Source organism: Nipponia nippon, unplaced genomic scaffold (assembly GCF_047370975.1).
Source record: "Nipponia nippon isolate SJK-2023a ecotype South Korea unplaced genomic scaffold, ASM4737097v1 scaffold_23, whole genome shotgun sequence".
NCBI classification, from domain to species: domain Eukaryota; kingdom Metazoa; phylum Chordata; class Aves; order Pelecaniformes; family Threskiornithidae; genus Nipponia; species Nipponia nippon.
In genome coordinates this window covers 6,811,751-6,833,263 of record NW_028262340.1, presented here as the reverse complement: position 1 = coordinate 6,833,263, position 21,513 = coordinate 6,811,751, and the positions used below count along the sequence as shown (strand labels likewise).

The following is a 21,513-nucleotide window of genomic DNA, read 5'->3' as shown; positions in this document are numbered from 1 at the left end:
GCCCAAGCGCCCGCAGCCCCCTCTGAGAAGGGGGAGGGACCCCCCAAATTTTCCTTTGCTCCTGCCCCAGCCCATGGACAGCAGCACTTCCCCCTGGCCCCCCTCTCCGGGAGGGGGTCAGCCACCGAACGTGCCTGGTGCCACTGCCATGGGGCCAAACCAGGCGCGTGCTCCGTGAGCCCCATTTTGGCAAGGTCCCCCCTCGCCTTTCCCCGGACCGGGGCCAGGAGGGGTTTGGACGGCTCCCGCTGGCGCAGAGCTGTTCCCCCAGGGGTGATGCTCTGCTTGGGGAGGTAGGAAGCAGGTGGGGAACCCCAAAATTGGAGTATTTCCGCTTTTCCACTCCGTACCCCCTTTTCCCAGGCCAGTGCTGGGCATCATGGCAGGGACATCAAGAGGGACCCCCAGCGTTGTGGTCACCCCAGGTCTGGCTCACCCAGCAGCATCCAGAGGTGCCCCCCAGGGACACGGCGTGGGTGACAGCAGCTCCTTGCTCCCTTACCATGGCATTTCTGCACAGCAAAGCACGGCACGGGTGCCCAGCCTACAGCACCCCGATGCCGACCAGGGCACCTGGCACCAAGCCTTGGCCCCGGGGCACAGCGGGCAGGGAAGGGACCTGCTCTGGGGTGGCGTGCGGCTGGGGAGTGGCTGAGGCTGCTGGCGACAATACGCGGCTCGAAGGGAGGGAGCGGCAGAAGAAATGAGCAAGTGAGTGAGAAACCCCCGTTTTCATCCAAAACTCTCTGCAAACCGCAGCTCAACCCCAAACGCTGCCCACAGCGGGGCTGGCACTGGGTTCCCCCGGCCACACGTGCCTGTGGATGTGCCACCCGCAGAGGGGCTGTGCCAAGGAATAAGCCACCTGGAGCCCATCCCAACGTCCCGGTGTGTGCCCATGGCCCACCAGTCCCATGCTCGGGCTGTGTGGCTGTTGCCCAGCGTGGCACTGGAAAGTGGGAGATTTTGTAGGGTTGCACTGGCCGTGAGCACTGTGTACTGTCCTGAAGGGACGGTGTCCGTCCCCGTCCCCAGCCCGGCCCAGCTGACCCCACCTGGGGTGACGGGTCCTGCCCAGGACCGTGTCGTGGGGACACTCATGGGAGAGGAGCATGGGGGGCACGGAGGGGCTGGCCAAACCGCTGGCACCCTGAGCACTGCCGGTGTCACAGCCAGACGATCTGGCGGTGTAGCAGGACGAGGGCTGTCGGGAAGCCAGGGCGAGCGATGGTGACTCCCGCTCCCCACAGCTCCCAGCAGTCGGGGGGGGCTGATGCGGCTGCAGCACGCAAGGACAGCGGGGGGGCTGTGGCTGCGGGGTCCCCCCCGTTGGGCACAGCCCCCCAGGCCGTGCTGGTGCAGCCCGTAGCCGCTGGGGGAAGCTACAGCCCTTTGCATTCGGCAGCGTCGCTGGATACCGGGGTTTTTGGGAACCGGTGAGGCCCTGGCAGCTCTGGCACCCTGGGGACCCCAGGGCCGGGAGCTGGGGTGGTGCTGCTCCAGGAGCGGGGAGCGAAGGGCTGCCACGGAGCCAGCGCTGTCTGCAGAGCCAGTGTCCCCCGCCCTGGACAGCCTCGTCCCCCCTCTGCGATCCTAGGGCCAACGTCCCAGTTGAGCCTGGGCTCACGTTAGGGCTTGGGGTGCCCCAATCTGGGTGCTGGGCAGCTGGGCTCCAGCCCATGTGCTCAGGGCCACCAGTGCAGCCAGCCCCGCAAGAGCCCGGGCACCTCCCCAGCACCGGGACTCAGGGTGTCGCAGCCCCAAAAATGTGGACACCCCAGTACCCCACAGCCGCCCGTGTCCCCATCCCCAGGGTGTCCCTGTCGCACCCCCAGCCTGGCGCTCCCCCGCCTCTTCCAGCCGCCCCCTGCCCCTTCAGCACACCCCGTCCCATGAGCTGAGCTGCGCCGGTCTCAGCCTGGGCAGCCATGCTGCTTCAATTAAGCCCTCATTAATTTTGCAGTCCCCCTGCGCACCCTGCGTGCGGGCGGTTTGCACTGGTGCTGACTGATGGCTTCTCTACTTAAGCATGTAAGAAGCGGCGGTGGGCTGCCTGGCCGGCACGGGGGGCTCATCGCCCCGCGCTGTCGGGGAGGCTCATGGAGCGGCTTTGAGGCCAGACAGAGCCACGTGCCCAGCGCCCAGCGGAGGCTGCTGGAGTGACCTGAAAGCCGTGGGGCTGAATTGCCCCACCCCGGGTGGGGATCCAGGGATGCCACGTCCAGCCGTGGGGGGTCCCAGCCCTCCTGCCCCCAGGGCGGGCGGGTGATGGATCCCTGCAGCCCCAGGGCATAGACACAGCTGCAAATATTTGTGTCTTTTTGTAAAGCAGCCCCCTCCCGCCTCCAGCTGGGGCAGTTTCTGCAGCTTCATGCAGCCACCTCCGCAGCCAGGGTGGGTGCACCCAAGAGCAGGGCTGGGCCGGGAGATGCTGAGCCATGGGAAGGGCAGAGCACCCCATGGCACCCCACAGCCCCGTTGGGGACCGGGATGGGGACCAGCCCTGGCTGGATGGAGACTTCATCCCGGCTCAGTGGCCACCAGCTGCAGCGGGGCTGCTGTGGCAGCCCGGGTGGCACCGGGATCACAGCGGGATGGCCAAGGTCACCGGGAAGAGCCACCAGCAATCGCCATGGAAACACTCCACGTTTGGCTCTGGAGATCAGTGCGGTTTTCCTGGCCCTTTCCCCTCTGCGCTTCAGCTGCGGCTCTGCCAAGCAAGGAGGACCGAGTGTGCCCCGGCATCCCCTCGGTGCAGGCAGCGTGGGGCCCTGTGCTGGGTGCCTGGCAGGGGGACACAGGCAGCGTGGCCCCTGCTGGCCCCTGCCAGCCCTGACGCACACCAAGGGAAGGGGGTTTTGGGGTGCTTTGGCATCAGCTGCCAGCAGGGACAGGAGCGGGTGAGTGGGGCAGAGTGAGGAGGAAGCAGGGAAGCAGCAGCAAGAGTGGCAGGAGGGGCAGGGAGCGCAGGGGGGCTCTGCTCAAGACTGGGGACCAGGCAGGCACCTCCGGGCAGGCAGGGCCGGCAGCACCCCTGATGCTGAACCCAGCATCCCCCCTGCATCCCTGTCCCTGCATCCCGGTCCCAGCATCCCCCCTGCATCCCGGTCCCAGCATCCCCCCCCCCCCCCATTCCCTCCACGTTCCCCTCCAGCACCCCCCAGCATCCCAGTGCCATTGCCCCTCCCAGCATCCCAGTACCCCCCACCCAGTATCCCACCTCGAACACCCTGCGGCCCCACCCGCTTGATTGACAGCGCTCCCAACCAATGGGCGAGCGCTGCCGCCGGGGGGGGGCGGGCGGCCCGCGGCTACAAGAGGGGCGGGAGCGGCGTGGGGGGCGCCGGCGGCCTGGACCGCGGCCCCTCCGGTACCGGCTCCGGCTCCGTGCCCCGCCGAGCTGCCGCCTGCCCGCGCCGCCCGACAGGTAAGGGCCGTCGGGGCCGGGACGCCGTTCCCCCCCGCCGGGACCCGGTTCCCCGGTGCGGAGCTGCCGTCGGGGCGGGTGCCGGGAGCCGCGCTGCTCCCGGGAGCCGGTTCCAGCGGGTGTCGGGGCCGGTGCCCCCGAGCTGCCCCCCGGGTGGGCAGAGCAGCCCCCGCACCCATGGGTGCTGCTGCCCCCACCCCGGCCGCCCCTTTCAGCCCCTGTGCCCCTTCCCAGCTCCCCAGGGTGCCGAACCGTCGGGGTGGTGCTGGAGGCTGGGTGCCCTGCGCTGCCCAGGGTGCAGCCCCGGGGGGGGACACCCGTAGCGACCCCCCTCTGTCCTGTTTTGGGACCAGCAGCCGGTGACCAATGATGACACTGGCGCTTTGAGACGAGCGGTTTGTGCCAAGTGCGGGGTGGCCCTTCTGGCTGCTGGCCCCAGCAGCTGTCCCTGCTGTCCCCTGCCCTGGCATGGCCTGTGCTGGGTCCTGCTCAGAAAGGGGAATCGAGGTCTGCGGACCAAAGGATGCTGCTTGAGTCCTGGCCTCTTTGAGGGCTTTGCTTGCAGGATAAGGTGTGGTGCTTCCAGCAAAGGGCCTCGTTGCTGTTCCCTTATGGGAAAAGCTGCCCCTTGTGCAGGCGAGAGGGTCCATCCGCCTGCCAGCGCGGCTGGTGGGAGGTGCGGGAGGACACGGACATGGCACACGGCAGGGATGAATCGGACCCTGCGGGTTAGAGCCGGACTGCGGTGCCGGGAGGGCTCATGTAGCTCCGCAGCTGAGCTGGGGATCACTGGGGAAGTGGTGAGCTCTGTGGGCGTCCAGACATTTCCTTGGCTCTGGCTGCCGAAGGGTGGTGGGTTAAGTGCTGCCACGGCAGATGGTGACAGATGCTGGTGGTATGATGGGGCAGGAAGGAACCTCTGCCCGCGGGATGAGCTGGGAGCGGGGATGAGCTGGGAGCGCAAGGAGCCCCGCATCGCTGCAGGGGGAGGCTGTGCCCATCCCAGGGTACCCCCACGTCCCCCAAGCCCACACGGCCAGGAAATCAGATGCTCGGAAGGGAGATGGTGCTTGGTCGGGCTCCAGGTGAACTTCTACTCAACTTTCTCTATGGAGAGAGAAGCTCCAGGAGCTCTCGGCAAACCATCTGCCGCTCGGGCTGAGCGGCGCCGGCAGCCAAGGCTGCGTGGGAGCGGGCACGGCGTGTATCGGAGCAGCTCCGCGTCCTGCCCACGCAGTGCGGGCTTGCCAGCGCTCCAGCGCACCACGCTGCAGGCAGCCCCGCGGCGGAGGGGTGCCTGGCCACGGACCCCGTCCTCACCAAGGGCTGGCCAGGAGCGGGTCGGGCATCGCTGTGGCCGGCTGGGTGCTGCAGGTCAGATGGTGCCAGTGAGGTTTTTCCCTGCTTTAATGGCAGACTCGTGTTACCTTTTCTTTTTCCTGTCCTCACAGAGGGCAGCTGGACATCACGGCCTGGTAAAGGCCATGTGAGGAGTTCTGGGTCTTCAGTTGCTTTTTGAGTGGTTTTCTGCAGCCTGAAGGGAGCCAGCCTAGGAGATGGGGGGGCTGAAGGCGGTGCCGCTGGCTGCACTGGTGGGCTGCCCCAGGGCCAGCTCCTGCACTTCTCCAGCAGCAAGGGCCACAGCTGAGCACGGGCACCAAGCCCGTCCCCAGTGCCACAGTCACCGTCCCAGCATTTGATGGTGCACGGGCACCCGTCAGCCGGGTGGATCAGCTCTAGCGTGGGGAAAAGGCACACAGGGTCGGCCAGCTGCCGGGGTGGAGGAGGGCCTGGGAGCACCAGCCCTCCCCGTGCCCGGTGTGTGGGAGCCGTGCGTTTTCCCTCCCAGGCGCAGCCATGGGCAAGCACAGCAGCAAGCTGGCCCCGGAGATGCTGGATGACCTGGTAAGGAGCACGGAGTTCAGCGAGCAGGAGCTGAAGCAGTGGTACAAGGGCTTCCTCAAGGACTGTCCTACCGGCATCCTCAACCTGGAGGAGTTCCAGCAGCTCTACATCAAGGTGGGCTCCAGCCGGGGGCCCAAGTGCTGCCTGCGGGGCTGGAGCACCCTGCTCCTGCTGGGGCAAGGGTGCTGCTTCGGGTGCAGCCTCCGCGCTGAGCTCCCTCTCCCCATTTTGATCTCTCTCTTCTCTCCTCCCTGCAGTTCTTCCCCTACGGAGATGCCTCCAAGTTTGCCCAGCATGCTTTCCGCACCTTTGACAAGAACGGTGACGGGACCATCGACTTCAGGGAGTTCATCTGTGCCCTGTCTGTCACCTCCAGGGGCACCTTTGAGCAGAAACTCAACTGGGCCTTTGAGATGTACGACCTGGATGGGGATGGGAAGATCACGCGCTTGGAGATGCTGGAGATCATTGAGGTACTGGTGCTTAAAATCAGCAGGGTGGCTTGCTTTTTCCAGGCTTTTCACAGCTATTGGGTCCCTTTTGGCACCAAAGAATGAGTTTTCCTGCCCAGAGCCTTGTCTGAAAGGTACCTGGCATGCACCTGATTGTAGCTGTGCAGCAGCATAGCTCGTGCCAGCAGCTAACTGGGTCCCAGCAGAGCACCAATCCTGTCCCCTGCCTTGTCCTGGGACCTTCTGCCCATCCAACATCCCCACTCTGATACTTTGCTTCTTTTCTTGCTCCAGGCCATTTACAAGATGGTGGGGACTGTGATCATGATGAGGATGAACCAAGATGGGCTGACGCCTCAGCAGCGTGTTGACAAGATCTTCACAAAGATGGACAAGGACAAGGATGACCAGATCTCCCTGGAGGAGTTCAAGGAGGCAGCGAAGAGCGACCCCTCCATCGTCCTCCTCCTGCAGTGCGACATGCAGAAATAGAGCCCTGAGGGCTCATCGCTGGACTGGCTGCAGCCAACCTCTGCTCCCCGTGATGGTTTCCATCCCCATTTTGTGCTGAGTTCCCCCCGTGCCCGCTTGGCCCCAGGCATGAGCCACGCTCCATCTCTCCTGCCACCCATCCGCCTCTGCTCCCGGCTGCGTCCTGGGCAGCCCACAGTCCATGGCCTGTAGCTCTCCCTCCATGGGTAGAGCCTGCTCTGGGTATTGCCGGCTTGAGGTTACCCCCAAATCAACCCTCTCCCATCCTGAAGCTGGACTCCCTGCAGCCAGTGGCGAGTGTCCTGGCTCCCCAGGGCCAACTCTTCCCATGTCCCTGCTGCTTTCCTCCTGCTTTCCCCCACTGCTCTGCCTGGCCCATTCCCCGATCCTAACTGAAACCAGCTCTTTCCCCTTTCCGCTGTTCCCCCTCTCATTGCTTGTGATGCCTCCAGGGAGGCTGAAAAGTCCCAAGTCCTGGCCCTGGGCCTCCCCTTCACTGGCAATTCCCTGCAAGGATGCCCGGAGGGGCCAGGGCTGGCCCCAGGGTGCTGGGGAGCTCAGGCAGGGTGCTGCACCCTCCCTGAGGGCTTGCTCCCTTGGCTCCCTCTGCCTGGCTTTAGCTTTTCCACCTCGGCTTTTGCTGCTGGGAATGGCCAGGGTTGGTCAGGGGACTTTAGGGGAGAGCAGAAGTGTCCAAGGCCACCCCTGGATGCGGCCAGTGTCTGATCCCAGAAGCCACCTTCCACCCCACCACCTGTGTGAGCTGGCAGAGCAGGTGGGGGACCTCCACAACTGCCCCGGCAGCATCTTGGATGCTTTGTGGAGTTTCTGGCCTTCCTGGATATTGAGGTGATGCCCAGGGTCCCAAATTGAAGGCAGGGGCTGCCCGACTCCTCCATGGGCTGCCCTGGGGCAAGGTTGGGAGTGTGGGTGTTGAAGGCATGTCCTGGTGCTGCTCCCGGTGTGTGACACCACTGTGGGGACGGGTGGGCCCTGGACTGGGGCTGTGGAGAGGTGTGGATGGGTCCTGTACCTGCTGAGCCTCCGGGCAAGGCTCTGAGGCCACAAGAAACATGTCTGTCTCCTTCCTCCCCCCATCCCAGCCTGCTGCCTCCGTCCCTCCTGCCCCAGGACAGGAATATTGTCACAGATTGGTATTTAGTCTGCACGTTGTGGTGTTGATGACTGTAATATCTGTTAGGAGATGGTGAAGTTGTTATCTATTTTTTTAATGGAAAAATAAACTGTCCCCCACGTGTGGTGTTCCCGCCGCATGGCTTATTGGGGGGCAGCTGGCTGCTGCAGCGATGGGGAGAGCGAGATGGCAACGCTGCGTTCCTGAGCATCGTTTAAGGGGCTCATCTGAGCCTGTGACACTCCAAGGGATGGAGAAGACCTTGGGGCCAGTGCGGTGTGGCGCAGCCTGGGAAGCCTTGAGGATGGGTGGAAATGTAACTCTTCAGTCATGCCGGTGGCTTTGGGGAAGGGAATGTTATTTTTTTGGGGGGAGGGATAGGGCCAGCCATCCCTGGTCTGTGCTGGAAATAGGTCTGTGTCAACTAGGAGCCTGGACCCTGGCTGTTCCTTTCATCCAGGGCTGGGCATAGCCAGAGGATGCGGTGGCTTTGTCCTGGGCCCCATCCCAGCACCACCAGCAACTGGGACCTGCTGTCACTGTGTCTTTGTCCTTCTTCTCATCCTCCTCTTCTCCACCCCCATCTTCCCTGCGCATATTTTCCTCTGGCGTTTCTTCTCCAGCAGCAGCCTGCAGAGACAGTGGCTGTTGCTAAGGAGCTCTCACCAACTTTAAATACTCCTCTGTGGTTAATCAGGCAGGGCTGGCTCCCGGCTGGGAGCCCCGCTGCGCGGTGCTGCTCACCCCGGCCTGCCTGGCTCCAGCCCGCGGGAAGGTGCGTGGCTCGGCTTCCACCCTGCAAATCGCCAGCACCTGAGCACGGAGCTGGGAGGGTGCCAAAAGCGTGGCAGTGGGTGTATATTTTTAGGAGTCCTGCTGAGGGAGAGCTCTGCGCGCCTTGGGTTGGGCTGCCGTGCTCGCCTGGGCTGTCCGGGAGCGTGCGCGTGTGGCTGCAGCTCAGCGGTGCCTGGGGAAGGGGGGACAGGGCAGGTCACCCTGCCGTGGCTGTGCGGGAGCCCCGGGACGTGCCAGGGCTGCCGTCTGAAAGGGCAGGAGCTCAGGCCCAGGAGGGGATCCCAGGACAGCCTCGGTGATCCCAGGACCCTCAAAGCTCCTGCTTCTCTTGGGGCCATCCCAAAGGAAGCTCAGGTATTTCCCAAGGGGAACCTGGAAAGACCCTGGGGAAAAGGAGTCTTTGAGGCTGAAATGATGTTAAATTCCCAGAAGGGCATCCCGAAGGGTTTGGGATCCAGGCAGCCGGGCGAGCCCTGGAGCCAGCACTGTTCCAGCACCCGCCTTCCCCCCCACTCTGCTCTCCTGGTCGAGCCTCAGAGCAAGCCAGGTTGTGTTTGATCAGTCTCACGGGCAGGGACAGGGGTGTTCCCGAGGCCGTGGTCTGTAGGGAGGCTTGGGGTCCAGCTGCTGGCCCAGAGCTTTGGGGTTCTGTGACCTCCTCCCCACTGCTGCCCTGCGCCGGGTGAGACGAGGTGGGATCCCCCGCCACTTGGCCCTTTCTGGCTGCTGAGTTTTGGTCTCTGGGGCACGCTCCCTGCTCCCTGAGGGGCTGCGGGGGTCTGCTGGTCACGGTGCCCTTTCTGGTCTGAGCTGAAAGCTGGGCTCTACACACAGCTCTGTGGCTGGACTTGATCCCATCAGCACTCGTGGGATAACATTGAGAGAAAAGCCTTAATTAATAGCCACGCTCACTCCGTTAGCTATAGCACACAGCACGGGTTACCGCAGCACAGAGTGCGAGCGTGCCCGTGACCCGCCACGCAGCCACCTTCCCCTCCAGCTCCTCCACCCTTGTGCCCTTCCAGCCGCTCGGGGCCCCGGCATCGGTGTCGCTCGGTGCTTTGCAAGGATGGGCAAACCCCAGGGACCCCCGAGCCTCCGGGGCCGAGGGAGCTGGTGTCCCCCTGTCGCCCCCTGCCCCCGTGCGCTCCCCAGCCTCCCTGCTGATGGCACCTTTCTCCCCCAGCCCCTTCGCTTTGCTGTCCCGGCGCTGGCTCTGCCCCGGAGCGGCTGCGGGGCGCTCCCGCCTCCCTCCCCCCCAGCACCCCGGTATTTGGGGGGGTGCGGGGAAGGGTGCGGCGGCGGGGCGGGCTCGGTCCCGAAGAGGTTAAGCCGCGTCCCGGTGGGCTGAAACCCCGGAGCTTCATGGGATGCCTTATAAAGCGCCCTCCGCCGGCCCGGCGGCGGCTCCGGTTGCTCCCGGTACGTGCGGAGCCGCCGCCGCGCAGGGAGCGCGGAGCCGCCGGTGCCCGCGGAGCCGCCGGTGCCCGCGGAGCCGCCGCGCCATGGAGCCGCCGGGCACGGCCGGGGCGCCGGGCGCGGCGGGGCGGCCCTGGGAGGAGGCCAAGGCTTTCTACGACAACCTCGCCCCCAAGAAGAAGCCCAAATCGGTGAGAGCCCCCGCGGTGCCGAACCGGGCAGCGCTGCCCACCCCGGGGGGAAACCAGCCCCTCTGGGTGCCCCATCTCCTACAGGTGCCCCATCTCCTACAGGTTCTCTGGGGTCCTCCGGGGTGCCCCATCTTCTCTGCCTTCCCCCGTGGAACCCTCTGGGTCTGTCTGGGTGCCCCATCCCCTCCAGGTGCTCTGGGGTCCCCCTGGGTGTCTCTGGTTTTTCTTTGACCCCTGTCTCTGTCCAGGTCCTCGGGGAAGCCCTGGGTCTCTCCAGGTGCCCCCACTCCTCCATGGCATCCCTGGGTTGTCCTTGCTTGCCTGGGTTCTCTCCAGATCCCCCCGGTCTCTCTGGGTCTCCCTGGGTTCCTGCAGGTCCCCGGGGTGTTCCCGGGTCCCTCCTGGGCTGAGATGTCCTTGCCGAGCGGCTCGGTGCCCCCTGAGCTGCCTGTCCCCCGCGCCAAGACCGGGAGGCCCTGCCAGGGGCAGGCGGGGTGGCTACGGCGGAGCAGCGGGGGGACCGAATCCCTGCCCGGGGCAGCGGGGTGTCACAGGGGTGTAGCCACCCCTGCCAGGCTCGCCTGCTCCAGGAGATTAGAGGGAAAGCTTGTGTTATCTAACCAGGGCTGAGCTTGCCGGGTTTAAACATGAGAGTGCTGGAAGAGCTGCTGTATCTCAGAATAGCTGCGGCAGCGCGGGGCTGGCAGCCTGGCGGGGCTGGGGTCCGCAGCCCGGGGTCCGCAGCCCGGGGTGGGCTGGCCCTGGCCCCGCAGCCTGCGAGCCCACCCAGCCAGAGCCATCCATCCTCGGGGCTCTGGGTGCCCCCGAAGCGCGGGGCTCCGGCAGAGGTGCTGCCCACGGTGAGGTTGGGAGCCTGGTGGCAGCCGCACCTTTCGCGGCAAAGCTCTGCCGACTCTGACTCTGCGACCTCTTGGGTGAGGGGAGACAGCCAAGCCCCCGCTCTGCGGACCCCGACTTGGAGCAGCTGCTGCGCTTTCCCTGCTGGGGACCCGGCTGCAGCCCCCAGTCCTGTACCCGCTGCCAACGGGCAGCACCGCTGCCTTTGCCCTTCCTGGAGGAGAGGGACAGCCTGGCTCGGTGGCAGGATGCGACTGGTTGTCTTTCATGCCATGCTTTCAGCCTCCTGTGGATGTCAGCCCAGGCTCCTCCTCTTCCTCCCCTTGCAGCAAGCTCAGTGACCAGCACACCCATTTCTGCTGTACAGCTGGGGAAACTGAGGCGCGGGGCAGTGGAGTGGTTTGCTGTGCCAGCAGCAGAGCCGAAATCCATGGCATTTGGGCCCCGAAGTCAGGCTGTGCCATCCACCCGTGCGGGGCTGGGGCCGATGCCCGCGGTGCCTCCCCAGCCCCGTGCCCCTCCGCCGGGGCGGGCTGGGGGCCCCGTGCCCGCGGCCAGGCAGCTCGGCTGCCCTCGCGCACAGCTGGGCTGCCCTGCCCTGCCAGGCAGCTGTCAGGCCCCGTGATGGACGGCTGCAGAGCGCTTTTCTGCATTATAAATAATGTGTTTGGAAAACGCAAAAACATCTCAGCCATTGCCCTGAACTTTAATCTGATCCCGAGCAGGGGGCTCACGACCGCCCAGGGCTCCCTCGTGCATGCGGGAAATGGAGTTTGCTGTCGTCCGTCTGCGCCCTTGCGGGTGCCGGGTCTGTCTGTCCTCTCGGCCGAGTGTCTCTGCCGGCCAGAGCAGGTACCGGTGGGGGAGCTGGCGCGAGCTGTGGGGGCTGCTCCCTCCTGGAGATGGCTGTAAGATGGCAGGAGGCAGGGTAATTCTGGGGAGTATTTCTGGGGAGCTCATTCCTGGCTGGGAAATGGGTTAACGGGGCATCCCCGCAGCCCACGGGGCTCCCCGCTTTGCAGGGGTCTCTGCTCTTTCCACGCCCCGGCTCCCACGCCTGCTCCAGCCTGGCTCCTGCCAGCTGAGGAGGTCAGCGATGAGACTTGTCACTCTTCAGCAATGCAGAAAATGTCCCCCAGCCTCTCCGGTGACGCCGCGCGGGGAGGAGAGGCTGGGTCGGTGGGAGCTGGCCGTCTGCTAGCTCCACTCCCCTGGGCGCCCTGCTCATCCCCTGCTCTGCCAGTCCCCTGCGCCCATGGGGACCCATCCGGCTCACCAGGGTGCCTCATTTTTGGGATGCTTTAGCTGGGGACCACGCTTGACCCTAGAGCAAGCCCTTCCTCTTCCCTTTCTGTGACCAAATCTCACACCAAAATTCACCTCCAAGTTTTGAATTTGGCCCCAAGGATTTGGTCTTCTGCAGCATCCAGGGAAGTGCCCAGAGCTGCCAGAGTTCCTCCAGGTTTTTAGGGTCGAGGTGGGTCCAGCAGCTTCAGCCCCAGGCAATGCAAAAGGATCAAGGGGTGCAGAATGGGGTCCCCGCTGTGGCTCCTGCCTCGGAGCCAGCCAGTGATGGCCTCCAGGGGCGGCAGCGAAGCCGCTGGTGTTGGGTGCCACTGTGGGCACCCATGGCTCTCATGGGTGGGAGGGCATGGCCCCGCTGCACACCCCGGGAGCGTGTGGGATTTCCAAACGTCTGCCTCTAATCCTTGGGGGGCTGCTTAGGATTTACATCTGATTAGAAGGGCGATTTAAAGGCCTGCCAGCTGTTGGGTCTGCAGAGGAAAACGTGCCATTTCCAGTCACTACTGGAAAACATCTTTACGTCTTTATCCCAAAACTGGGGTGTTTGCAGCTGGGATGGGTTTTGCACTTTGTGGAGCCAGAGCCTGCTGGAAAGGTCACTTATGCTTCTGAGATGGGGTTTGGACCTCGTGGACCTCTTGGAGTCTGTGCCAAGGGCTGATGTTCCTCTTCAGAGGGCTGGGCGGTCAGGACACGTCCCTGGCTGTCCCTCCTGTCTGGCTGAGCCCGGAGATGGACCCAGGGTTGGGATGGGACCTTCCCCCATGCTGCCTTGCTCACGCTTCTGTTAAACAAATCATTCATCTCTTGCTTGATGTTCGGGATGGGGCTGGATCTGACCTTCCCGTGGGAAGGGAGGAAGGGAGAGGAGCTCACCATGAATCCCCAGGCAGCAAATTCAGTTGGGTTCAGCAGAGCTGAGCCCCACAGCCACTTCCCGGGCTAGTGTTGGATGATGAGCTTTAGTCGACCTTGGCTGACCTTGCACGCTGCTCTGAGGGTAGAACAGGGTTTGTCATTCGGTGCCCAAACCCGCCGGGGCTGGGAGCCAGAGCAGGAGGCTGTGTTGGGACGGGGTGCTGGGCAGGCTCCGCCACAGCTCGTGGGACTGAATGCATCCCGAGGAGGGCTGCGAGTGGGACCCCTCCCGTGCACAGGCTTCCTATGGGAAATGAAGGGTGTTCGCCCCAAAAACGGTGATGTTTCAAGGCAAAGTGGGGTTTGTTGGGTTGTTCACAGCACTCTGAGGGAGGGTGTGAGGTGCCATGGTTCCTGTACCGCTGTGGCTTTTTAAAGTCCATTTTTGAATCTAGTAATGATCATCTGCAGTACCAGTGGGGATGGAGAAGCATCTAAACAACCTTGAGGAGGGAACGCTTCCAAATGAAGCCTCCACTTCAAAGAAATAGCAAAATACAGCTCCCTCCTCGCAGAGAATTGCCTTATTTTTCAAGTGTCAGCGTTTCCCAGAGAACAGCAGGGCTGTTCCAGCCCAGCCGGAGCTGGGAGCTGCGTTAGTGCCCGGGTGAGACGTTCCTGCAGAAAGTGCTCCAAAGGTGCAAATCTTCCTTGGCAGGAGCGAACAGGATCCGGCAGGTCCCATTCCCGGAGGCCGGGCTTCCCGCCCGCAGGCAGCTGGGGCTCCAGCAGCCCACGCTGGGGCAGGGTTAGGCCCCGAGCTTACGGTTATTTTTATTGCTGTGTTTATTACCTCTTAAATTAACCTCCTGGAGGCTGGTGCCTTTAAATGGCAGGGAAGGGACCTTGAGCAGCCTGCGGCCGTTGCGCAAGGTGCCTGTGCTCTTGGCACCCGCCGGGTGCAAGGTGTGCCTTGCGGGGAGATAGAGATGCAAATTGGGGCTGGGCATCCGGCTAGGCTGGGCTTATAGCCCCGCACACGCATCTCACCCCCTTGAACATGCCTCTGTGCGGTGCGTGCTGCTGACCTGCTTTCCCCGCTGGGGACCCTCTGCGGGGCGGGCTGCGGAGGATGCTCTGCCCTGCGGTCCCTCGGGGAGCAGGGCTGGGGAGCAAACGCCCAGCAGCTCTCCTGCGTACCCGGATAAATAACCCAGCGCTGCAGGGGCTCGGGAGCAGCACGGAGCGGCAGGACTCCTTGCTGAAGGCTAATGGCCGGATGTCCCAAGACCTTTAATAGTTATTAATATTTTCAGCTAATAAATGGCCCATGACACCAGAGTTATTAATTAATGAGTTGAAGTGCCAAGACTTGGCCCATGGCAAGTTAATGGCTAACGCCTACCGGGTGGGTAAATGTAAGATGGGGGTCCTGGCTGTGGTTCACTTGTGGGAGTGATGCTGGTGTCGCTGATCAGCTTCTGCGTGGACCCGGTGATCCTGCGTGTCCTGGGGGTTGTTCAGCTGCTTTCCCCAAAGAGCGGCTTCCGAATGGGACCTTATTTCTCTGCAAACGCGGTGGGAAAGGGATCCCTCTGGCCGCAGTGGTGTTCTCAGCCTGAGCTAATCTGTGTTTAGTCCTAATCGCCCACTGCTTAATCTGCTTGCTGGGGATTCTGAGTAATGATGCGGCCTTGGAGAGGTGTCTGGGACTGACCGCGCTGCAGGGCTGGCCCCGGGCACCGCTTACGGGAGGGGGCGTGGTGCTGGGAATGGCATGGTGCTGGGAATGGCATGGTGCTGGGAATGGCATGGCGGCTGCCATTGACTCATTCCTGGGTGCATCTCCGTGCTGGGCAGGATCAGAGGGGCCGGGATGGGGACAGAGCGAGCCCTGGGGCAGGCCCAGCCCGACGATCCCTGATGCGGATGGGTACCTTGTCCTTGCCAGGCTGCTCTTTCTGTAAAGCTCAGACCTGGGCAGGGTGGGAGCTTGAACTTTGGAGCACCTGGGTGTGCGGAGCAGCTGGCCAAGGCGCCCTCCTGCCCCTGGGCAAACGGCATTGCCAGAGGATTACTCACGGGGCAACATGCTACACCGGGATCCTGGAAATCGCAGAGGAGCTGAGGGTGAGGTGTTTCTGAAGTGCTGACGGCCTGGGTTTCACAGACTCCCTGCGGAGAGCGCGTGGGCCGGGATCGCTCCCGGGGAGCACCCCCGTGTGAGCCCCCCAGCCTGTGCCTGCTCCTAGCACTCGCTGCCGGCAGAGCCTGCCGGGGACGGGGCTGCCTGCGCCGCTCTCCCTCCTTAGGATTTGCTGCTCTGGGAGCGAGGATTTCTTGTTGGCCATCAGTAAGGCATTTGCTTTCCTGCTTGCAAGAGAGTGATGGGGATTAACGCCCTTCTGCCCTCCGAGGAGAGAGGGAGGACGGGTGGGGGTCACGATGAGATTGACTTTCCTGGTGTCCCCTCTCTCGCTGCCAAGTCCCGCTAGAGGCCCCTTGTTGACTCCAGTGGATTTTGGATCAAGCCCTCAAACATTAATAATAATGACTCATAAATCATTGCTTGCACCACCTGTTTGTCATGTTTCCGCCCACAATAACTATATCAAGTGTTTTTATAAGCTGAGCTGGCACGGGTTGTTTGTCACATCTGGACAGCATCGTGGGAGTGTGGATCTGGCTGAGCCGCGGTGTGTGGTTTTTCCTGGCTGGGGGGCGGGAAAAGCCACATAAATTCCTTCTGCCTGGGGTTGAGCGGTTCTCCCGGGGTAGCACGTTGGGTCTGGATGGGTCCTGGGAGCCTGTTTGCAGTCAGAGGGGTTGGGCATGGTGTGAGCAGCAGAAAAAGGCTCTCGGGTATCCCGAATGTGTGGGGATGGTGCATCAGGGCTTCATCTGCTGAAGCATTGGAAGATCAGGGTTGCAGCTGCCCCGTTATCCTCCAAATCGCTATGGAGGTATCACCCACCCCGTGGCCTTCCATGATGAAAGCGAACAGATGCCTTCTCGGGTGGTGGGGCTGGGTGCGGGGGCTGCCTCCCCATTTTCTCCCTTTCCCTGCAGCCAAAGCCCGAGAACGCCATCACCATCGCGGTGTCGTCGCGAGCGCTTTTCCGCATGGAGGAGGAGCAGAAGATTTACAACGAGCAAGGGGTGGAGGCCTACGTGAAATACCAGCTGGACCACGAGAACGAGCCCTTCCTCCCTGGGGCCGCCTTCCCCTTCGTCAAGGTGAGCATCCACCCGCCTAAGCTGAATCTGCACCGTGGTCCTGACCCAAAAGTTTTGGGGAGAGGGGAGTGCTATGGGGTGCTCGTGTGGGGAAGGGATGGGAGATGAGCAGCGTGGCGGAAGGGATGTAGCCACCGAGCAAACAGAGGTCAAATAAACCTCCTGGCAAGCGGTGCGCTTCTTCCAGGACTGGGGAAACGCTGAATTTTCCAAAGCAGCAAGTGAGCCCAAGGGTTGAAGAAATCATCTCTTTGGATCATATTTAAAGTTTCCCTTTAGGGAAATCTCATATCTTTTTTTTTTTTTTATTATTACAATTTATTTATTCTTTTAAATGGCTGAATTTAGCCTTGCTACGGAGTCAGCCAATTTCTAATTTTGACATGTTGAAATGAGGCATTTCAAACTTTAAAAATATTTTCCAATTTCTGCCCCAGTTCCACTGGATTTCGTGCAGTTTTGTGTGCTGGCCCTCACTGAAGCAACCTCTTGCCTTTTCCCAATGAATAACCTAATCCACTTGCTGGGGAGAGACTCGTTCTGTTTCCGATTGCTTGAAAACCACTGATCTGTAACTTCGAGCTCATTTATTCTCATCTCCTAATGAAAACTTGAAACCTTTTGTGTTCAAAAATAAGAGAGTAGCTATGTGTTTTTTTTCCCCCAAATCAGTCTTTTTTCCCCCAGCTAAAGCTGCCTGCTGATGTCAGCTTGGCTCAGGGTGCAGCTGGGGTTGGGCCAGATCCCTAGTTTTGGTGAACAGCAGTGTGTTGCTCGGTGAGAAGGGGGTCAGGGCCGTGCCTGGGGCTCGCTGACACCCCCCCCCCCCTCGCCCTGGGGTGCTGCAGGCGCTGGAAGCGGTGAACACGCAGCTCCGCGAGCTCTACCCCGACAGCGAGGAGCTCTTCGACATCGTCCTCATGACCAACAACCATGCCCAGGTTGGGGTTCGCTTGATCAACAGCATCAACCACTATGGTAAGCTGCGAGCAAAGCTGGCCTTTGCGCAGGTGCTGAGGGCTTTTGGGCGGAGTGTTATTGCCTGGCAGCGAGATACGGAGACGCTTTCTCCTGTCTCTTCCTCCAAATCACACGCTGAGCCCACTTCTCCCAAATTTCCTGGGCTTTGAGTGGAAGTTGGCTGGCGGTGAGGATGCTCTGGCTGCCGGCCATGCTGTTGAATGGCAGTACCAAAATTAGCCCCCATCCTGCCGACTCTTGGGAGGCCACAGGAGAGCAGCGTCAAGGTTTGTTTGGGGGGCAGTCAGGCTCACCCCGGGGTCCGTCTGCCCTCAGATCTGTTCATCGAGAGGTTCTGCATGACGGGAGGGAACAGCCCCATCTGTTACCTCAAGGCCTATCACACCAACCTCTACCTCTCCTCCGACGCCGAGAAAGTGAGTGGGGCCATTGAAGAGGGTGAGTCTGGGGTCCGGCTTGGGGGGGGCAGCGGGGGGAGCCTGGAGCCCGTAGGGGGTTGGTGCCAGGAGCGATAGCTCCAGTGTCCTTGTCCCTACGTCAATGTGCAGCTAGGGTCTGCCTTGTCCCACATACCATCCTTGGTGCTCCAAAGAGCCTCTAGTTTCCATAGAAATAAGGCTTTCCTCAAGCTCCACAGCTCTTCCAAGGCAAAGGCACTGTTTTTCCCATTTATTCTTGTATGCAAAGGGAGGTTTGTCATCTGGGGATTTGTTTCTGCTGTAAAAGGTCTTGGGGCCAAGCTGCCGGCACTACTGGGTGCATGAATTTCCTTGCAGTGTTTGCTTCCAGCCCGTCGTGTTTTGCTCCACTCCTCACCAGATAAGCCACGAGGCCGGGTCCTTGGGTAACTGCCGCCTCTTGCCTCACGCTTTACCTCCACAGGGATCGCTGCGGCCACCATCTTCAGCCCCAGCAAAGACCTGGAGGTGTCGGAGAACCAGCTGCGGGTGGCGTTTGATGGTGACGCCGTGCTCTTCTCTGATGAGTCGGAGCAGATTGTGAAGGCTCACGGCTTGGACATGTTCTTTGAGCATGAAAAGGCTCATGAGAACAAGCCTCTGGCACAGGTAGCGCTGGGGTGCAGCCAGAAAATACCTCTGGGAGAGAGACAGCCCGCAGGGCTGCTCTCACCGCTGAGAACAAGCCAGGGGTCGGCACGTGAAGTGTGAGATGGGGTGGGTCAGCAGCCTGGTGCCGCTGGCCCACAGGATGGCTGCGGCCGGCCCCTCGCTGTCGTTTCTGGGGGCTCACTGGGAGAAGGGGTTAGCCAGCACGTCTGGGACTGGGAGCCTGGAGGAAGGGATAGCATGGAGGTCTGCAAAGTGATGGTTTCTTCTTGCTTTGGCAGGGACCCCTGAAGGGCTTCCTGGAGGCCCTGGGGAAGCTGCAGAAGAAGTTCTACTCCAAGGGGCTGAGGATGGAGTGTCCCATTCGCACCTACCTGGTCACCGCCAGGAGCGCGGCCAGCTCGGGAGCCCGGGCCCTAAAGACTCTGCGCAGCTGGGGCCTGGAGACGGATGAGGCTTTGTTCCTGGCCGGGGCTCCCAAGGGGCCGCTGCTGAAGAAGATCCGTCCTCACATCTTCTTCGATGACCAGTTGTTCCATGTGGAAGGAGCCAAGGAGATGGGCACCATCGCTGCCCACGTCCCCTACGGCGTCGCCCAGAAGCACAAGCGGCCAGCGCAGGAGAAGCAAACCCCAAACAGCAAGTAGTGGAGCTAGTTGGTCCCGCGGCCCCTGGCGTGCGGCACAGACTTCACCCCGTGCACCCCGCTCCGACCTCGGTTGCGGTCTGCGAGGCGGAGGGCGTTTGCCCTGCCGAGCGCGAGGTGATTCCCCAGCGGGAGCCTTGTCGGGGGCACGGATGGAGGAGGGGGCTGACGAAAGGCTTCCCTTCGCCTCTGTATTCGTTGCAGTGTCGTGGCGTCGTCCCCGGTCCTCGTGGGGCTGGAGGCTGCCCTGCGGCAGGCAGCCCCACCGGCCGTTTCCCTCTTCCTCCGCGCTCTGCACTTGCTTCAGGCAAAATCCCTCGAGGATGGATCTCGCCTTTTGTGGACTGTTTGTGCCAGGCAGGTTTAACCTACTGGCGTTTCTTTAAAACCCCAGGTAATTCCCAAAGCCTTTGATTTACAAAGCAAATGTTCAGGCTGAACTGTTGAACTGGAAAGTTGGGAGCACACAAAACCCCTTCTTGCAGCTTTGAAACAAAATGTTGTCCCTTTTAACTAAAATTAAACCGTAATATTATTCCTTCACAGACCCAGTCCCTGCTCCCCAGCCAGAAACCTTTCATGTCTTTGTCCTTTCACCAAGATTTTGTCAGCTTTCCCTTCATGCATTAAAATTTGGAAGAATAGAAACAAAAGTATATATAAAAAAGAAAAAAAAAAATCCTGTTTCCAGCTTGGAGATTTGGGCCAGTGTATTGTTGGCGCAGGTTTCTAAGTTTAGGTTTCACAGTTGCATGAGTTAGCACTTAAAAATAATCATCTCAGTGAGGCCTCCAGAGCCCAGCTCTTGTGTGAGCCGTCCGCAGACACATGCCTAGGGCTTGAATTCAGTTAAAAGCAGGCCCTAATATATTAGGGACATCATTTTAAGTCCGTTTAGGTAAATCTGCAGAGATTTTCAGCCTGGGGATTTTAATGAAAGGATTTTTTCCCCCCTTTCTAGGCTGAGCCCATATGAGTTGATGATCTCTTTCTCCTCAGCTGCTTAAAACCTCTGGTGTTTCCTAGAAGAGACACCTCTGCTAGCGATGCTGGGAGAGAGAACCCAGTCTCCCATTAAAAAACAGGAAGAGAAATCAATCAGAGAATTGCTCGGAAATCGGTGTGAAAATCCCACTGACATTTGTGCACAGAGCCCTGTCCCAAAGGACACGCTCAGGAGGAAAATTTAAAGATCACTTCTTTCTTGTTCTTTTTTTTTTCCTTTTTCTTTAGGCAGTACGCCCCGTGGTTGGGCACGAAGGATGCCCTGCGTTATCAGGCAGTAGGGTTTTTTTTTCTATAACATCAACTCCATGGGCTGAAGTTTTCCGAGGTGTGTGTCTGCCTCTGGCTCGACTTTGCAGGGAGGTTTCGGCTAACGCAGCTCAGCCCTTCCCGGCAGCGAGGCTGGAGCTCGAGTTATCGCACTTTTGACGAATATATAAACAAGCTGGCAATGCCTTTGGTGGCTCGGGAGACTGTTTTCTCGTTGCACTAAATCCTGCTCTAGCAGCGAAAAGCAAATTGCACTTTTTTTCCCCCCTTGAACTCTTTCACTTTGCCAGACTGTTATTTGTCACATCTGGGTGAGGAGCACCTTAGGGGAAGGTCTAAAATCCAAACAGACAAAAAAAAGTCTTGCAAGAAATGAGTATCTCAGTAACACATCTATTAATATAGAGGTTTATAAAAGGGTCTCATCTTTTTAATGTCAACCCCAGATACTGGGATCTGAACTGTATCTCGGAGACCTTTTTGGCAGCTGGGGGGGAACAGCCGGGCCTCCCAGTAGACATTTCCAAGGTGTTTCCTGAAGATCGCATCGTGGAAGCCCAGCCAAGCCCAGCTCGCAAATGGGCTGCACCAGGGCCTCCCACCAGCCCGGGGGGTGACGTTGCGGGAGGAACAGGGCTGTCAGCAAGCCCTTGGGAACCCCTGGCCGGGGCAGGGTGCTGGTGGGATCGCATACAGGGTGCAAGCACAGCCACTGGGGATGGGTGCTTGCACCGGGTGCCGTGGGCGATGCGTGCTTCGGCTGAGGGGTGTTGGCAGGGCTGGGCTGTGCAGGAGGAGATGCCCTGTCTGAAGGCGCCGTTAGCTCCAGGGAAGCAATGTGTTGTGGTTTTGGGGCAGGGCCCTGGGTCTCAGCAGCTTTCACTGCTGCCTGTCCGGGCCCCGAGATGCGCAGGGAGCTGGGTGCGAGCTGGGGAGCAGGGGCACGGGAGTTTTAGTGACTCTGCTTAGGGTCCTCCTGCTGCCAGGGCAGCGTAGGGGCTCGCTGGGAGACATGGGGCTCGGGAAACGGGCCTCGAGGGAGGCAGAGCTCCCTCCGCACCTCCCGAGTCCTTCCTGGGCGGGGAGGGTTTTCCATTCCCGCAATGGCTGCCCCATTTGCTCTTATCCATGTGGCTTCCTACGCATTTTTCTCTCCTCCATCACTCCAGCTGGCAGATGTGGATTTGCTGCTTGTGCACTTTCCTCCTGTGCCCATCCGTGACATTCCCTGGGGCTGGGGGAGCGCTGCGGTCCCCAGGACCGGCCGCATGGGCTGGGCACATCTCCCACCCTGACGGGCCAGCACGGTTGTGCCTCTTGTGCTGCGCTGGCTGACGACTGGACTTTCCCGCTGTGTGTTGTTGCTGTGGGTTTCACTTCATTGTCCTCTGGTGGTTTTTCTTGTGAATGGACTGCCATGTTAATGAAATCCCTCTGGGTGTTTTTCTGTAATAAACTGTGTTGGTCCCA

At 61.1% G+C, this 21,513-nt stretch overlaps 2 protein-coding genes across 3 annotated transcripts; both read left to right on the top strand.

Moving 5' to 3' along the window:
• Positions 1-3,304: 3,304 nt before the first annotated feature.
• Positions 3,305-7,534, top strand: HPCAL4 (hippocalcin like 4). Its single transcript, XM_087760745.1, has 4 exons — positions 3,305-3,427; positions 5,277-5,446; positions 5,590-5,805; positions 6,079-7,534. Exons 2-4 carry the CDS (start codon positions 5,285-5,287, stop codon positions 6,274-6,276), a joined length of 576 nt encoding a protein of 191 aa, XP_087616871.1. The 5' UTR covers positions 3,305-3,427; positions 5,277-5,284; the 3' UTR covers positions 6,277-7,534.
• Positions 7,535-9,677: 2,143 nt separating this feature from the next.
• NT5C1A (5'-nucleotidase, cytosolic IA) lies at positions 9,678-21,513 on the top strand. Of its 2 annotated transcripts, none has more exons than XM_009470941.2 (6): positions 9,678-9,816; positions 15,907-16,074; positions 16,923-17,052; positions 17,371-17,493; positions 17,938-18,122; positions 18,404-21,513. In XM_009470941.2, exons 1-6 carry the CDS (start codon positions 9,712-9,714, stop codon positions 18,767-18,769), a joined length of 1,077 nt encoding a protein of 358 aa, XP_009469216.2. In that variant the 5' UTR covers positions 9,678-9,711; the 3' UTR covers positions 18,770-21,513. The 2 variants fall into 2 exon arrangements, with proteins under 2 accessions (XP_009469216.2, XP_087616855.1); XM_087760729.1 differs by lacking the exon at positions 9,678-9,816 and adding an exon at positions 15,662-15,800.

What these genes read in the sequence shown, in the direction of transcription:
- HPCAL4 (XM_087760745.1), top strand. Translation starts at nt 5,285, where the DNA reads ATGGGCAAGCACAGCAGCAAGCTGGCCCCGGAGATGCTGGATGACCTG. An exon ending in TCCAGCAGCTCTACATCAAG is followed by an intron (nt 5,447 to 5,589) that starts GTGGGCTCCAGC and finishes TCCTCCCTGCAG; the next exon opens with TTCTTCCCCTACGGAGATGC. An exon ending in AGATGCTGGAGATCATTGAG is followed by an intron (nt 5,806 to 6,078) that starts GTACTGGTGCTT and finishes TTCTTGCTCCAG; the next exon opens with GCCATTTACAAGATGGTGGG.
- NT5C1A (XM_009470941.2), top strand. Translation starts at nt 9,712, where the DNA reads ATGGAGCCGCCGGGCACGGCCGGGGCGCCGGGCGCGGCGGGGCGGCCC. An exon ending in CCAAGAAGAAGCCCAAATCG is followed by an intron (nt 9,817 to 15,906) that starts GTGAGAGCCCCC and finishes CTTTCCCTGCAG; the next exon opens with CCAAAGCCCGAGAACGCCAT. An exon ending in CAACAGCATCAACCACTATG is followed by an intron (nt 17,053 to 17,370) that starts GTAAGCTGCGAG and finishes GTCTGCCCTCAG; the next exon opens with ATCTGTTCATCGAGAGGTTC.